Source organism: Sardina pilchardus, chromosome 12, assembly GCF_963854185.1.
Source record: "Sardina pilchardus chromosome 12, fSarPil1.1, whole genome shotgun sequence".
NCBI classification, from domain to species: domain Eukaryota; kingdom Metazoa; phylum Chordata; class Actinopteri; order Clupeiformes; family Clupeidae; genus Sardina; species Sardina pilchardus.
Window position 1 is genome coordinate 22,773,447 of NC_085005.1, and position 18,274 is coordinate 22,791,720.

General features: G+C 42.7%; 1 protein-coding gene and 1 long non-coding RNA gene across 2 annotated transcripts in view; both read left to right on the forward strand.

Annotated features, from left to right (window-relative positions):
• Positions 1–124: 124 nt before the first annotated feature.
• On the forward strand, positions 125–1,803 carry LOC134097765 (uncharacterized). The gene is made up of 2 exons (XR_009940945.1): positions 125–230; positions 1,053–1,803. It is a non-coding gene; the product is annotated as an uncharacterized LOC134097765 (long non-coding RNA).
• A 2,313-nt stretch (positions 1,804–4,116) lies between these two features.
• Positions 4,117–18,274, forward strand: part of fkbp1b (FKBP prolyl isomerase 1B) — a 34,493-nt gene continuing 20,335 nt past the window's right edge. The window contains exons 1-2 of the mRNA XM_062550347.1: positions 4,117–4,265; positions 5,873–5,920. Of these exons, the coding sequence (XP_062406331.1) occupies positions 4,229–4,265; positions 5,873–5,920 (85 nt within the window). The 5' untranslated portion in view covers positions 4,117–4,228. The remainder of the gene's footprint in view (positions 4,266–5,872; positions 5,921–18,274) is intronic.

Sequence of the window (18,274 nt, forward strand, 5' to 3'; positions counted from 1 at the left end):
CATCTTGGGAAACGTTGGGAAATCCTAACCACGCCCACATTCTGGCCAATCCAATCAAATGGGTGAAAGGGCGGGCTTTGTGCGAAACTGAGCCCAACAGGTGTTCTGTTCTGCTCGGCTTGTTCAGCTAAGCAGCTAATACGTTACGAGACTGGCAAGCTTGGCTACTGCTACGTTTACTGCGAAGCCACCGAAGTCGAAGACTGAGTCTAACCCACCTGAATTTGCTGGTAAGTTGAACCGTGTTCATGTATGTCTCTTAAAGGCATGTGTTCAGACATCTTATGATTATGTATCCTGCAAGCTAACCGGGTAAACTCATGTGAATAGTTAGTGCTGCTAACAAGTTAGCCTACTATAATGAACGGAGTTGTGTTTGCGCCTTCTAGCAGGTGAAATAAGCTAGCTGTTAACGTTACGTTACCCCATTTACAATAAACGATAGAGAAAGTTAGACTCCACTACAGATACATTGATCTTTAGCTTTAGTGATTAACGTTACCCATCTCTGTTCTCATTTTATTATTGGTAATGTAGTTATGAAACGTTGAAACGTATGATCCTGAGACATGAATGTGGTTGTCATTTCATTGTAACATTAACAATAATTTATGTCAACATCAAGCTCGCTTTATTCCGTCAAGTTATTGACAAAATCTTAGTCTAGTATTAGTTGTACATCATTGATGTGTTTTATGTTTTAGCAATAATCATGGGTTTCATCAGGTCCCTTTCCACAGGTGTATTAATCAAACACCATGCTGTCTGCATGCATAGTCAAGGTGCTTGATTTTATACACCTGTGGAAAGGGACCTAATGAAAACAATGAATATACAAGGGTGTTGTGTTATGGATTATGCAATGAGTAAAACTAAATACAATTTTAGAGCAATGATTTGCACAATATGTAATTTTACTGTCAAAATCACACTCGTGAATACTGGTGATTACAAGTGTTGTTAGTTGACACTTGTGTTGTACTTGTATTGCATTTCATTGTAGGTTACACAGGTATGAATGTAATTAAATGTTTACCTTTCTATTTTGGCAGTACCTAATGTGTGGATCATTGAAGACTGCTATGTTTGCTGTGGAGAGGAGGTGGCAAGGAGGTCCCTGAGCTCTAACCTGGGACCAAATGCAGGTGAAATGGCTTGGCTGGGGTCGACTGAGGTGGCATAGCATCCTTCTCCTTTTTGCCTAGTCCCCGAAGAGTGGATTTTGCCGCAGAGATGAAGCAGAACCTGTGTGATCTCCATCCCCCCCACATGACCATTATCATATCTGCGTCATCGATGGGGATCCACAAACCCCAAGAAGATCGAGTATGGGTGAACAGCAGCTTTGTGTTGGGTCTCATGCCCCATCCACACAACTTTGCATTGTTTCTTAGAGACCAGGTTAATCTGTCTGGGGCAATGAATATTTTTAAAATATTGTTGAATGTCTGTATCCAGCCGAATTCAGTAGGCAACCTGCATTTTGATGGCACTGAACTTGCACTTACAAATGGTTATGGAACTTTTCTAAGAGATGCTGTTACTGATACTGATGGACTGATGGACTGTTAAACCCTTTCCTTTACTTATGTCAAAACCAATGTCTGTTCATTAACAAAATTACTGTTGATGGCACTGAAGTTGAAAATAAAAACACAAATGTTTATGGGACTTTTCTGGTCAACTGTGACCTACATTTAACTTGTGTCAAACCAGTTTTGTCTATGCTGTCAAACATTTACGATTAAATTGCAGTGGGAGCAAAAACAATCAGTAGGTTGAATTAAAGACCCAGATGCGGAAGTACATTTGCATTTTTACTTATGTCTTGAGCATTACAGGTAAATAACACAATGTTGTAAGCTAGTAAATAGTCAGTATATAGACTGCTTTGCAAACTCAGATGTAAATAAGGTCATCATGAAGGGGTCTGCTGGTGAAGAGTCTTTGAAATCAGAAGTTGTCACTGGTCGAGAACTGTTAGGAGCCAGCTCCTCATGTTCAGCACCCACTGGTTCAGCCTGGCTGGATCACCTAAAGAGAAACTTGACACAGGCAAGAATGGTAGATTGTTAATCATTGTTATAATCAAATTATTTGAATTACACTCCAATGTGGGACATATCAGTCTGTTCTTGTGTTGCATATATTGATTTGGCACACGCATATGTTACAGTACACTTTTGTTTCCTTGTGTCTAACCTATAACTGACAATGGTATGTTGACTAGATGTCGCTCGTTATCACAGCTCCCGTGTTCAAAGTAAACAGTCAGGTTCATAGCGGTTCACCTCAGCAAGAAGAAAGCAAGCCGTTTAATGTGAGGATTGAGGAATCTTCGGCTTAGGTTAATGTCTTCACAAACGTTGTGATCTTAAATGCAACAACCGAGGCTGTAAATTGACAACAGACTAAGTATTCCCTAAAGTTTTTTTGAAGAAAACACATATGTTACCCTTACACAGTCTGTTTGTTGATTACAGCTAACTCAAGTACCTGGGCTAGTAACATTAACATGAAGTTAACTCACAACAGCGGTTTTCACTACATTTCTTAAATGAATGTTTGTGGGTGCTTCTGCCATTAGGTTTCAACAATAAGCAAATTAGTTCATTACTTCCTTAATGTTACACTTACGTGGGGATTTCCGATAGTAAGCCAGCATGTTTGCGGTAGGTTAAACCAGAGACATACCACAGACGCTAATTTGTCCTAGCGATTTATGCTAACGTTAGCTTGCTACTGATGCTAAGGCTAACGTTCACATAAGCTAGCAGCTACGTGAAATAATAGTGGAATGTCACTTACCGGAAAACTAGAGTGATGTCCTCTTCTGGTGTCGGTTAGTACAGTTAACAGCAGAGATTTTTCAATAAAAATGTTCAGAGAGGATACGGTGATGAAGATTCAGGATCACGGCTGAGACGTCCACTCGGCTGGCAACGTCAACCTCGACATTGGTCAGCTGTCAATCAAGTTGACGACGTCATTACTTTTTTATATCCAAATGCGATCCAAACTAACGAGTTAGAAAAAAATTCACCCCCCTCACAGTTGTCAGGGACCGGGAAACTACCGAAAAATACAATAAAAGTCCATGGGACCAGGCTTTAAAAACACGAATTTACGCCGTGAAAACGGACATTTTAACATGGGCGTCTATGGAAATTTGCTCTGTTTTGGGACCAGTCCCCAGCGGATTTTCGAGGTATTGCAGTTTTTCGAACTTCCGGGTAGGCTTCATTGTTCAGTTTAGAATGTTGCCGCTTGGGTTAGGGTATCAGTAAAACGTGGGAGCATTTCAAACATTCACATTTCCCAGCGACGGACAGGAAATACACACGTAAACATTGAAGTGCATTATGGGAATTGTTGTTCACCTCTTGCCATGCGACTGCTCGTGACAGAAAAAGAACGACCATGTGGTGGCGCGTGGAGTGTCTGGTTGTGCCGGGTGAGCGTGAGGAAATGGTCTTACAGTAATAGTTTTGTGTCTCTCTATGGTCTCTCCTACCCAGACTTAGTTAATTAGCCTACCTAATTAGTCTGCAGTGGCACACGAACAATTAATGTAAAATGCAGCTTTCTAATTATTGTTAAAAAGATTGTCTTTTTCAGAGGCAGGTGCGGTGCCACTGTCTGTCCATGTTTTAGTTGAATGAGATACCTAGTAAGATACAGTATAACGTCATAACGTTATATATATATATATATATATACAGTATATGGCCTAGTAAACAGTGTAACATTTTAAAACGTGTAATTATTGCCTTCGTAGGCATAGTATAAAATTGTAATAAACATGTCTGTTTATTCATGGCTATGTGTGCTGGCGTTGCGGCAGGCCTTCACAGTTCACACTCTCCACCTGGAATTGGGATTGTCAACGTAATGTAGCGTGTTTTAAAATCAGGTTTCTGATCATCTCCTCTACCCAGTTAGCAGACCACACTTATTCTAAAGAGAAATATCAAGAAATACTATGAAATAGCCAGACTGTGAAATACAAAGAACTGACAGACAGACTGAGCACAGTTATTGGAGGGAGGGTTTGTTTCCTAATGTCAGCTGTAGAGTGCCCCCCTCCTGTTTGGTCAGTGGGTGATTAGACAAAGCTGTGTGGGCGGAGTGTGCGGTACCACTGTAGCTGGGGTCCCCGGCCAAATCACTAGCGTGGGAGCTAGCCTACTACTGTATTTTATGGTCAAGGAACCGACGCTTTACCATAATGGGTGTGGAAGTTGAAACAATATCTCCAGGAGATGGTAAGTAACAGCGTGAAGCTGCGTAGTCGCTGCAATTTCCTGAGACTTGATTCATTTCATCTGGAAGAGAGCTGTTGGGTACAATTTTACTGCAAGCTAGCCAAAATGTCTATGGCCAAAATCGATGGCTGCCTGGCTGCATAGTTTTTGGCTAGTCGGAGCCCAGCCAACAGGCTAGCAAACCGGCGAGCTTCAAGCCACGTTGGGCTAATAACTGGGTTTGGTTGTAGTACTTCACATATTTTTTTTTATCATTAATGTCTGCCATTCTATTGATCAAACTAGCTAGATAAATCAAATATTCCTAACGCCAGCGTTAGTGTTGCTCCGGGTTATGTTGACTAACGTCAACGTTGACGGTTACGCCTCTCACCATGTAACGTTATGACTACAAACAAGAGTAGCTCCGTTATTTTACACACATCTGTAACCTCAGCATTACATTGTTATGACAAAGTCCCAAAATGTCACATTGTTGAAAGAATATACATTATGTGAATCTTTCTGTAACATTAAACAACATAGTAACGTTAGCACACGACCAAGGATTGTGATAGGCAGATAAACGTTAACTTCTGTTACTATATTTATTATCAACAAGAACAGGTATAAAACAGTTATTAACGAGTAAACAATGGTGTAGCTGCTAGCAGTTAGCCTAGTTAAGATGAGAAGCAGAATTTATATAGAATCAGATAGTATCGGTAAATTATGATTTAATGCTGAATAAGAAGGAACCTGCTGTATTGGACGGTGGTCAGCTAAACCATATAGTCTGCGACTCAGAACACTTGATATGATGTAAGGTTAGCATTCATTGTACGAGAATTTAGTGAAGCAGTAGAACCTGCATTATAAGCTCAGCTAGGGTTAGCACTACATTCACACCGTTAGTGCAGTTAATATCAAAGTGATATATATATATATAAAAAGTGTCATGCACTTTGTCCAAATTACATCAGATGTGTACAGCTCATTGAAAACAAGCCTCAAATCAACCAATGTGGATTGCTAAAGTCAAAATAAATAGTTAACATGTGATGTCTCTGTCTCCATAATGAACTTGCAGCTTCTTGAGTGTTACCCTATCCCTCCCCCTCCTCTGTATAGTGTAGCATACATTCCTTTAGCTGTGAGTAGAGCAAGTGATTGAAAGAGCAGCAGGGCACAACTCTCTTACTCCAGTGAGCAGAGATAGAGAGAGAGAGAAGGAGAGAGAGGGGAGATTTTATATTTAAAGTGATGTACTGGAGTCCTTATCATAGCTGTGTGAGCTGCCTTGCAACTTTAACAGTTGAGAATACCAGCCTCCAGACAACCATTTCAGAGAGCTTTGCTGCCTGAGCAAGTTTTTAAAAGCCTTGCTGCAATTTCTGTGTGCCGAGAGTGCAGTTAGACTTGCAACAACAGTTGCACTAGCCATGATGCCATGGTGAACCTAGGGACATGCTAGCCACACCAACACATTGTTACTGTAGGTTCACATTTCTGATCAGCTCTGAATTTTCTTTTGCCGTTACTTTATACCAGGAGTTCTCCTCATACCAGACCTCTATTATTTCCATGTTTGTCACTCATTGCTTTCTCCTCTGCCTTTGTTTTTACAGGAAGAACCTTTCCAAAGAAGGGGCAGACATGTGTCGTCCACTACATAGGTACGCCAACACCAAAGTGGTTCTGATTCCGATAAAAAAAAAGGTCTGATTCTGTTGCCAAAGCTAGATGAGATGAGAGAGCTTTCCCCACCCTTGCTCATATGGACGTTATCACGGAGCCTCTATGTCTCCCAGAGTGCCGAGCAGGGAGACAGGAAACAGGATGTGGATACCAGCATTCCGTCTCAGTTTAATACTCTCTCCACCCCACCCACTCTCTCCCTCTGCACTGCAAGTGTGTTTGAGGGTTGTGCCTATATATATTTTTTATTATTTTTTTAATCAAAAGTCATATTGGACACAAGTACTTATCAAATACGGCGAACATAAATTTATAAACACAATCTCTCTGTTATAGACTTGCAATAGAGCTGCACCTTTGCACCATGATAACATTACCAGTCCTGTAACTGTGGTGCTTACTGCACAACATCTGTGGTTCAGGTGAAAACAAGAAGAGGTCAAGTTTGAGGCTCAGGGATAGAATATAGTGCATACATGTGCATAGTGCATACTTGTGCAATAGGCTTTTGCTGCTGTAAATTGCATTAGTCAAATCTACAGAAATAGGGCGACTTATATAGATGTATGTAGTGTGTGTTCCCTGCTTTAAGTTTGTTTTGATAAATAAATCTAGATGTTCCAGAATGTACATTATCATTTATACTTGGCATGGCCATTATTGACGGCCTCGAATGAGAAGATGAGTGAGGGATAGAATTACACAGGTGCAAAAGCTTGTTAAATGCAAGTCAGTCCTCTCCCTCGTAATGTAATGTCCCTGCAGCCAAGCGTGGTATGAGAGACATTCAGGCAGTGTATCCCAAAACAGAGATGGACACCTGACAGGTTGACTGTCATGAAGTCCAACAGAGTATTTTGATGGGTGGGTTTGTTGTTGCCATGTCTAGATCAGTTTGAAGAATCCCCTATGTCTTTAATGTGTTTATTTTAAGGAGGCAAGGTGAGAATGCAGAGGGACCTTATAATGAAATTATCAAGATATTCCGTAGGGATCGTGTAATAGAAAAGAATGTGCAGAAATGTATTCGACTTCCACAGTGCAATGGAAGGTCCATTATAAATGGCTGATTAGAATTGATTAGATTAGTTTTGTCATCTAATCGGTGATTGCCAATTTATTTATCTAACACTTTTGAAAACAACAGTAGTTGAAAACAACAAATTGCTGTGAACAAAAAAACAAAACAAAAAAGACAAATCTATGCATGGCATAATACACATGAGATAATCTTAAAAATGTATGAAAGTGAATAAATAATGCAAAATAGCATAAGCATAACAGGAAGAATAATCTGCAGTGAAGCATTGCAATAACATTAACTTGAATCACTTCACTCAGGTTACAAAGAATCATTCCTACTGCTGCTTAGCTTGGCTTATTTGCCAACTAGCTACTTGATGAACATGTATACGTGTTTGAGTCAGTCCACGTCATCAAGTGATGAAAAATCCAAAATTGTGAAAAGACCAGGATACACACCTGCCAGAAAATACAGGATAGAGAACCTAGACATAACTTTACAAGGGGTCTTTGGAACCAGAACGTTGCGATCCCTTGCTTTGCTCCATTTTGAAACCAATAATTATTCTCATGATATAGAATTGCATTACATCCACTATAGACGACATGTTTTTGGGTGCGCAACTGCGCATTATCTTTTGTCAGCAGAGTTAAGCAAATATTTATGTTACAGTTTACACAAATCCTTTGTGGAAGAGTGTAGCGTGAGCCAATAAACTATCCATTCCATTTTAATGCAGATAAGAATCTCATGCCATATCCACAAATTATTCTTCACTTTCATTCACTTCCTAAAAGTGGGGAATTGGCATAGGCGGGAAGCCTGCGCTGTCCCAGTGCCCTTCTAGTTCTGTAATGTTTTTATTTTGAAATGTGTTGCATTCCTTCGTGTATGTACTGTACTTCATTACATTTCTGTGACTGAGCGTGCTACCAGCCCGCTTTACTAATTTACACACTGGCTCTGCAGAAATGCAGGTCTGTGATTGTAAGCACATAGTTTGAAACCTGTATAGTTTCAACATGATCGTGCCGCCTCCCTTTGCAGGCGTGACCTACCCAGCAGATAAGATGCATTTAGCAACTGAATGCGCAGTGACCCTGTAAATGTGCACCAGGTCTTCCTGTTTTTGTGCTAGTGGAAGATAATGAGGATGGTCTCAGATCAGATGTGAAGGTGTCCCCTCTCTGATGGATGAAGCCTTCTTGGTGCTGTGCTTTGTCACCAGTTGTCTTTGTGTACATTTGTGTGAAAATATAAATGAACATGGCCATTAGACTAAAATTAGACCAGGTTGTGTTTGTAGCCAATTATGGATGTTTGTGGTGAACGACAGTTAAGTACTGTTTTTTGTTTGTTTACAGTGTCATTTTCTGATTAGCCTGTTTAGAAGCGAGAACAGGCATACATACATACATACATACTTCTTGGACTTAGTGTATATAGCTTATCATGATAAATCCTCTTAGTGGAAAAACATTGTAAACATTGGTCAATGAGGACTGGGGACAACATGATGCCCTCTCAGGCAGGCAGTGTTGGAGATGGGCAGACGAGAAAACAAACCCTTTTTTACAAACATGAAAATGAACGGGCAGAGAGAAAATGTGCCACTGTTTGGGCCAGTTTCCTAATTTTGCATCTGCCCTGCTAGTGACCCAGATACAACCTCTATGCAGACCTAGTGGTAGTCATTTGTGTAGCCGTTTTCCTGCTTTTGCCCTGGTAATTGAATCTTTGAAATGACAGGAAGGCATACTTTGCCCGACCATTTTATCGAATTTGACCCAAGATATGAGGCTCTGACTGAGACCCTGTACCAGAGACAGTCTCTTGCAGAGTTCTCCGATCTGCCGAATTTGCATTTCTTGTGATCCTCATTAACAGTGTAGATAAGCATTGCTTTGTCTTCGGAACAGTGTGAATCCCCTTCTGTCACTCACAACATCTTAAAAACAACAACATGGCTTTCTTCAGGGAAGGCACAAAGTGATTCCAACTTCCAACTACTGAGAGTGTTGCAGCTATCTGCCTCTCCCCAGTTCTAGCGAATATTCCGGAGCACTATATTGGTTTACCACCACTGTATTGGATAAAACCCACACAATACCCAACCTTCGTAGATAAGCATTGCATTGTCTTCGGAACAGTGTGAATCCCCCTCTGTCACTCGCAACATCTTAAAAAACAACAACAACATGGCTTTCTTTAGGGAAGGCACAACGTGAATTTCCAACTTCCAACTACTGAGAGTGTTGCAACTATGCTTCTCCCCAGTCCCAGTTAAAATGCCGCAGCACTATATTGAGCTGTGCAGTGCTGGAGTGTGGAGATCTGCTGCAGAGCTGACCCTATTAGCTGAGATGCTGCTAACGCTAGCTTTCAACCTTTTACCAGCCAGCATGCTCTCCAGATCTGTCCACACAGCTGTTGTCGTTAAGCATTTTATAAAAGAATGAGGCCTCTGTGTGAACTTATGGTTAGCGTTAGCCATAATCCTGAGCAATGCAAAGCTCTCTGGCTGGATGTTAAATGAAAAGCACATGCAGTCTGGTGGGTGGATTATGATTCGGCAGCTCTCCGTGATGCTGGCTTGATGCTCAGTGTTGCATTACATTTGGCAATGCACTGTATGTATTGAGTACTGAGTGCCAAGTTTGTGCCAAAATGTTCTGTGTATGGGTCACTGTAAAAGCACCCTTTTCCTGGAGGAGACCTCTTTGTCTCGGGCAGTGAAAAGTGGCGCGTGTGGATGCATTACCAGGAAATGATGAAGTGGGGCGCCTCACATCCTGATTGAGATCTCTTCATCATCTCTTGTAATGTGAAACTCATGATTCAGAGCCCAAGGAGGGTCTGCCATAATTGTGCGGATGCTTTTATCTTTACTTGAAAGTGCACACAGATACAGTATGTCCTGATACAAGGTTGAATTTCAGACTGCTGCTGCCGAGACTGTTTGCATCAGTTCCACACTACTAAGATGAACATTTTAATGTTCATAATTGTATTTCTGGCGTCTTCTAGAATGGAATTACATTCTTCAATGTTCCAAAAACATGTCATGTTCTCATAATGTCCATTTCTATATGCCCGATGTCTATGATAGTGCTACACCATTAGTACTCCAGAGGTAATACTGTGCCCTTACATGAACAAGCATGATTTTTTTTATTTTTTTTTATTAACAGTTTGGTTTTCCGATTAGAATGGCCTAACTAGATGTGAGTGAAACAGTGTTTTGCAGCGTGATGTGGCGCAATGTTTTGAGCAGAATTTATGTTGGATGATTTTTTGTAAAATCGGCCTCTTCGAGAGAGTGGCACTTCCCCTGGATCATTAGACAATTTACATGTACATAAAAAGCTATACAGCACACTCTTGGAAAGGGGGGGGGGGGGGGGGGGGAATGGAAAAGCATTAAAGGGTTAACGGTGCCGGCGTGCCCAATAGCCACGGCCTAGCCTAACCCCTCAATGGATAGATAGCTCACGCTTTCCCGCCAGTCCTATTTGTGGTGTGTGGAGGAAGCCTCTAGTGCTCCTCTGTTTCTGTCAGCTCTATAAATAACAATGGTAAACTCTAATAATAAGCGAGAGCCTCTCTCACACAGCCAGACCCCTTTTGTGATTGATGGCACTGACCGCAGCAGCAGAGTGCTCCCAAGGCATTATGGGTGCCAGCAGGGCACATCTCATCTCGGCCTGGCTTCACATTTCCAGACGCCCAACAACTTGGGATTTGGCGTCACGCTGGTGATGTCAGCCACCCACCCACCCGCCACACCCCAACGCCCCGTCCTTCCGCCCTTGTTCACTTAAAATAAGTGACGAAATCTAATCACAATGACATCATGTGTTCCGCTGAGCCTCTGTGCCCTTTGGTTCCTAAAAGGGGTGTTGTATGTTTGGCAAGCCCCGCCTGCCATGCTTGGTGTGTGTCCGACTAACAGCTGTGTAGCCATGTTTGTCATGCAGTTGGACGAGGGGCTTTGCATCACTGTGGGGCCCTAGTACAGATTGAAGTGTAGTGAGCCCTTGGCTGTTTCAAATAGACAAAAGGTGCTTCTCAACATGCCTCCTCGATGCTCGATCCTCGAGGGGCATTCCCACTGATCTATAACTTTTTAAAGTATATTTTTTTGGCCTTTTTGCCTTTATTATGATAGGACAGTGAAGACGTAGACAGGAAACAAGTGGGAGAGAGAGATGGGGTGGGATCGGGATATGACCGCAGGCCGGATTCGAACCTGGGTCCCCGTGGGCACTCGGACCCGTAAATGGTATGGACGCTGTAGCCTGCTGCGCCACAGCGCCCCCCCCACTGATCTATAACTAACACTGGATAGACTATCCCATTGTTTTCGCCCCAGCATTCTTTATGTCGATCAGTGAGGATCGAGGCCCGAGGAGCGAGGGAGGACGTATAAATGCCCAAATGAGAGGCACCCAAAGAATGGAGGGGGAGAAAACAATCTTGTTGTTTTAAGGGGTACTATACAGTTTTCGTTTTCGCTCGTTTTACGCTAACAAGTTTCTCTGCCAAGCTTCCCCTACAGCGCGTATATTTTACAACACTCCTCAATCGGTCAGTCTGCCTTTTCATAAGCATGAACGCGAGGCCTAAGACTCTCTGTTTGTCAGTGCCACCGGCTCGGTGGCACAAGCTTGCAGGCGTGTTTTTTTCTGCTCAGAGGCGCTAGGGGGAAGCAAGACAGCCGTCATTCAACCCGAAATAAGTCAAATAACCATTCCAATGAATCCGAAGCTGATCAGTTAAGGCAAATTAAGCTAAAAAACTTGCATAGTTCACCTTTAAGTCACATTTCATAATTGGCCCCAACCTGAGGCGTGGTCGTGAAAAGTCATGGAAAGGTTCTGAAATGATGTTGAAACAGTGGTAAATGCAACTATCACAAGATTCACCCTTAAAAAGCCTCATCTTGAAACGTGGTATGCCACTCGGCATGCTAAAAAATTCTCCACACATTTTGCTACACATGTATGTGTCAAAAACCTCCTTGCATCGAATAGATGCTCCTAACGAGTGAACAAGGTAAAGTAGAGTGAGGGAGGAGATAGAGAAGAAAGAAATGGGACTCTGCAACCTTCTCTGGCAGCTTTTAGCGCTTGGGTTCAGATTGCCACTTGCTCAAAAGTGTGTGCAGCCCTGCACAGGGACCCTGCTTGGGGACAGCAGCAGCAGACTGCAGCTGAGCGAGTTTAAATTTAGCGAAGAGGGACTAATTGCATGAATGGAGTTAAGTGGCCGTCAGACTATGTATTTTTAGAGGCCAGACATGCAAGTATGATCATTAACCATCTGGCGTGTTTTTTTCTGTGCTGTATGCAGCCTTTGACATCAGCCCTGTCCTTGCTCAAACAGTCATCCCATTATCCTGCAGCGGCCTCAACAATCAGCACCCGCACTTGGAAAGCACGGTGACCCAAGTCGGTTGTTTGCGCTTTTGCCGTGACGACCACGCGCTTACTCTTCTCTGCATTTAAACAACTTGGCTGCATTCACATACGTCGCTACTCGCCCATCTCTGAGCGAGAACTGTCAATGTAAAGTGAATGTTTTCGAGCTGAATGTGGCCAGGACAGGCGATGCGAGGACTAGCGATGCGATGTGGGTGGGTACGGAGTTAAAATAATTTCCAGCGATGCGAGTGAAGCGAGTACCAAATCAGAATGTAGAATAGAGATGACTGACAGTTAACGGACATGTTTGCAGTGAAGTAAACTAGCGACGCCGGCAGCAGTTTTTTTTTTTCTACCAGCGAGTAGAATTTCGGCGAGAAGCGAGGAGCGATGGGCGAGTAGCGACGTATGTGAATGCCCCTTTACTGAAGGCTTATTGAATTTTTGAAGCCTCGGATGGCCACTTCCTCAAGTTTTGCCCTAGGTGACACACAGATGCACATTTACAAAACAAAGACCACATACCTTACATAACCCAAGTGAGTTTAAGAGACAAGAAACATTTTGTATACAGTGATTTGAATGAGGTTAATAATTTGAATTTAAGAGCAGAAAGAGAGAGAGAGAGAGAGAGAAAAAAAGAAAAAACAGACAGACTTCCTCATCTCTAACTCCAAGGAGTTCATGTTTTTGTTGACATTTGTTGGTTAGTCTGTGTAATGGTTTGTTTGTCAATGCCCTCTGACTGTAGCCTGGATGCCAGACCGAAGTTTAGCCCCGCCTCCATTCTTTTTCTGCAGGGAACTTCGGTCTGGCATTGCTCCGTTCAGCTGCTACTATTCGAGATACACTTCGGCCCGGACCAATCACATTTCACAGGGCGGGCTTTACGTGATGATTGACATATGAACAGCAGTGACGTTCACGGCTGCATGCGTCCTCGTTCAACGAGTTGGGTGTGCGAGACCATGTTCGCTTAGGTTGATTTTGATTGCAACAGAAACGCTATGGCTATGAATGCATAATTTGTTCATGCAGTTTGGCCTTTCGTTTATCTTAGCTATTGAAACGGAGGTTTTATTACGGATTCGCACAACTATTTCTGAACACTTAGACCAACGAGGATATGTGGGAAAACTTCAGTTTCACTTTCACCCAGTTAAAACAGCATGTTTGGGTGATGTTGTTCCCATTTGTTTAAAAATGTCTGTTTGCTCGTTGGGTTAACGACACACTTCCCCAGCTGTTCATTGCATACAGTTTGAAGGAATTATTTTTAAAAACGAAGGAGGATGTTTTCCATAGCCTACCCTGCTACATATTTCTGTCTTAGATTTCGCAGATACTGACAGCCAATAACTTGTTCTGTTTGGTTTGGTCTATCCAATGAGTGCAGAGCTATCCCCCCCGCACTGTATCAGTTGAATCACGCCCCATAATCGCAGCTGAATGGAGCAGTTTCAGACTCATATTCTGATAAGAATTGAGTATGACGTCGTCAGGCTACTCTGACTGCCCCTCTTGTCAATTCTTCTTTTTATCAGAAACTCGAATGACAGGCAGGGAGACACACACACACACACACACACAGACACACACACACAGCGTATTAAAAGCACTGTAATGTGCTAACATGTCTATGGGAGGCTGCCATGGGCAGAGATCGCTTTCGTGCGCTATCTGATTACATTTGGGTGGTAGGGAAGTCCAGGCAGTGAAGGGAGGCCAGTGGGATTGGCAGGCCTGCGAGACAGATACAGTAAACGAGAAGTTTAAAATAGCGTCCCGCCTGCCCTCCACTCGACTCACGTTCCCACCACAGACGTGACGGTGTGGACTGACCCGTCTCTGAGCTCAGCTGGGAGGGCAGTGGAGTAGAGAGAGAGAGGGAGAGAGAGAGGGAGACAGGGGGACATGGCCGGGAGGAAGGCGCCGGACTTCAATTATTTACGTCAAACTAATTTAGATCCGAGCGAGTGTGAGGGAGAGAATAAAGAGGACAGAGAAAGAGACGAGCAAGGAGACAGTGAGAGAGATACAGTGAAAGGAGAGAGAGTGGTAGCAAGAGATAGAGAGAGATAAAGAAGGGAACTATGGAAAGAGGGGGGGAGTTAAACAATGGTGGTTTGGAAAGAGAGAGTGAAAGGAGGTAGAGAGGAATGGAGGAGAGAGAGAGAGAAGTGAGTTATGGAATGAGAGCATGAGAGAGAGAGTGAAAAGAGGGAGGTATAGAATGAGAGTAAGGGGAAACAGAGAGACAGAGAGAGAACACATAAAATGAGGGATAGGTGACTCACACGATAGCTCTGCAAAACACAGAACCACAGTGACGAGACAGGAAGTGAGAACACAGCTCCTGAATAGCCCCCTATAAGAAGGATAACTCCTGTAATGTGCACTACTCCCTACCAGCACACCGTGCCAGATCACTGTTCTCAAGCCCTGGACTGAAAAAAATGTTCTCAGCAGACACACAAAATGGACAGCCAGCAGATTGTGAGGATATATTAGCTGGCTTAGAATCATTAACTCCCTGTTCAACTTCAGGGCAACAGTGCAGTTGACCATACACTGGTGTTGAGAGGTGGTAATGAGTTTATCGTTATGTTTCCATGTAACCAAAGAGACTCTTTACTGTGCCCTTTCAGAAGTGCACAGTGACTTTGGTGGAGTGGCCAGGGGGAGGGGGAGGGGGTTGGTTCTGAGTTCAGCACAGGCTGGCAGTGCAGTCATCTGGAGCACAGCATGCAACAACTGCGGCCCAGAGCCGCTATGATGCCCCCTGTCTGGGAATGTCTCTGGTAATCCTCCCTGGGTCGGCTCGGCATGCTGTAGTATATGCCACGCAATAACTTATCACTTGCTGATGCTCCTCTCGGTTACTAATCCCAGGCTTTTTCACCTTTCGGGTGAGGATGCCCCCCTCTTTGCCCACACCCTCAAAACATGACCCTCTCCCCGTGCCAGTCCCCTTTCATGTAGATACAGTGACACCTGTGAGAATATTAATGATTTGATAAGCGCAGTAATGTAATTAATTAGTACACATATTAATAAAACCATAATCATCTCTTTGAGATATCTAAAGAAAGAGACAGAAATAGAGAGAGAGAGACAGAGAGAGAGAGAAAGAGTGCGCAGATGGTTATCTGTGCTCTGGATAGCCAAACGGCTCGTTTAACTGGCCTGCATCCCACTGGGCTCATATGAGTGTGAGGGTGCTTTCTTGGAAGCCCGTGGCCTAAGTATAGAGAGGGGAGAGAGGGCGCGAGAGAATCAGAGTACAGTTCTTGAATCATCACTCTTCTCCCCCCGATGCTTTCTCAGCTTGTGGCCATGTTCGAGCAAGCAAGCGAAATGGTGTTATTACATCACTTGTCTAAAAACAAATGCTGACATTTTTATTTTCTATTTCTTTAGACGTCTTTATCCAAACACTTAGGGTCCAGTCCACATACGCTAATTAAAAGGCGTGATTTTGTGATCAGAGGTCAGGTGCATTGTTCAAAAGGGTTTTTATATATCTTAATCAGTCGTGGATGTAACATCCTTTAAATCGATGAGAATTACTTTGTCATTCCCTTTAACAGCAAGCAGCGCAACATCAAACAGCATGTTGATATTTTGACAGTCAAAGCATTTGAAGGAATCCCACTAAACCTTGCTTTGCTGAAGGCTCGAGTATAGCCTACAGCCCTACACACATCTGCACTTGTCTATTATTTGAACTGTTCTACAGTACACAGTTATTACTTTCACTGTTCACTACTTTGTAGACACGTGGCTACCTTGGATTAGCCTGGAGTCCAGACTCTCTTCGCAGAGAGTCTTGCCTAGATCCTTTCGCAAACATTTATTTCCTGGTTGGTGGACACTTGTCTGAAGTTTGAAATTTTTTTTGGTAATGACGTATGTTAACCACGAGGGACACAGCGATAGCGATAGGCTTGAAGCTTAAATGTAATTACTCTCGGGAATGCCCTCTGTTCGCTGATTGGGCGGAGGTGCACTTGACGGAGTAAACAAAAGTGGATCAAGGTATCACAGACGGAGTACTGAAGGGAAATGAAATTGAGCGGAAGTGTGTAGACAGGCGGAGTCAGGCTAACCTTGCATGCCTGGCAGGCAAGAAACACTGCCTGCAAATGACAGTTTGATTAAAAAAAGAAAAAAAAAACATAACCCCGTCAACTATCTGGCATGTTATTTACCTCAAAACCTGTGTTTCGTTGCTGGAGAATCATGCTCTTGCCTGCCAGCCAGTAGTTGTGACTTCATGTGCAAAGTATGACTTGACTGACATCGCATTCTGCATACGAGTTTGGGACATTTTACCATGGGCTGCTCACTTCATGTATCAGTGTATATTCAGCTGTGCTACATGTATATGCGTTTTTTTTCCCCCATCATGCGGCAGACCACACCTGCTTCTTTAATTCGTCAGTGTTTTATATAAGAGAAGCGCATGGCGAAAAATGTATCAAAAACAAGCCTTGAGACACGCTTTGTGCCAGGTGTACAATAGGACCCCTTAGCCTGGTGTGGATACCAACAGCTATGACCACACAACCTGTGGTCATAAACAGTCATTTTAGCAAGCTAGTTATATCATAACATCACTCTTCTCAAACAAAGTCCCGATGATTTGTAGTTTAAATGTCAGCATCTTGACATTTTCTTCGGTATGGATTACACAAATTACTAACAGTTAATTACTAACACTGTTCTTAGTTGCCGCCACTTAGCCCAATATGCAATATGCCAATAATAAACCGCAAACACTAGTCAACCCTGTGCACAAAAATAGGATTAAATGTGCTATTCAAAATAATAGCTATAAAGTCCTGAGAGAAAAGGCTTTAAAATGTCTTGCCTTGATGGTAAAAACTCACAAACCACCCCCGCTGCTGTTTCTTTGATAGACTCCCACAGGCCATATTGCATCTCAAAGCCTCAAATCTCTTGTACAAGCTGAACTGTCTTTGATGCCTGCATGTGGTGTGATGTTCAGAAGGGCACTTCAGTCAGAATAGATGATGAGAGATGATGAGAGCCATGCATTAGAAATGGCATCACAAAATGCTTAGGCTCTCCCTGAAGATGAAGTTTTAAAAAAGTCCTTTGATTCGCCCCAACTGAGCGTCTGTGGCGATTAACCTCTGCAGGGACTCTGTAATTTGTGCATATTGCAGTCACTCTGGATAAGAGCATCAAATTAATTGCAAATAGTGTGCTAATGGGGCTGCAGGTATGAATTGAGTAATCGGGATAAAAAATATTTTTGTGTTATTAAGTGAACGTATTACATTCCATTAACAGGAAATGTTTCCCCCCAGCAGCAATGCACATTGTTGTGTGACTGTGTGGAACTTCTTTGAATTACCATGAATTTAATTCTACATCCTGTTATTCTAATTACAGTGCATGAAAATGCACTGTACTGTTATCCCTAGGCTTCTTCTTCTTCTTCTACTACTTCTTATTATTACAGTGCATGAAAATGCACTGTACTGTTCTTCCTATTCTTCTTATTATTACAGTGCATGAAAATGCACTGTACTGTTCTTCCTATTCTTCTTATTATTACAGTGCATGAAAATGCACTGTACTGTTCTTCCTAGGCTTCTTATTACAGTGCATGAAAATGCACTGTACTGTTATTCCAAGTCTTCTTCCGCAACTTCTTCTTATTATTCTTCTTCTAACGCACGCAATTCAGCTTGAACCGTTTAACGTAGAAACTCCATTCAAACTATGTCGCGTAGGTCTTGCTTATGCCATGTGTGCTTTCTATTTTTCAACTTGCTAACTTTTATACTTTTTAAACTATTAGTTAAAAACTATTACAATTTCCCCCATAGACTTAACATGGCCCATTATGACAT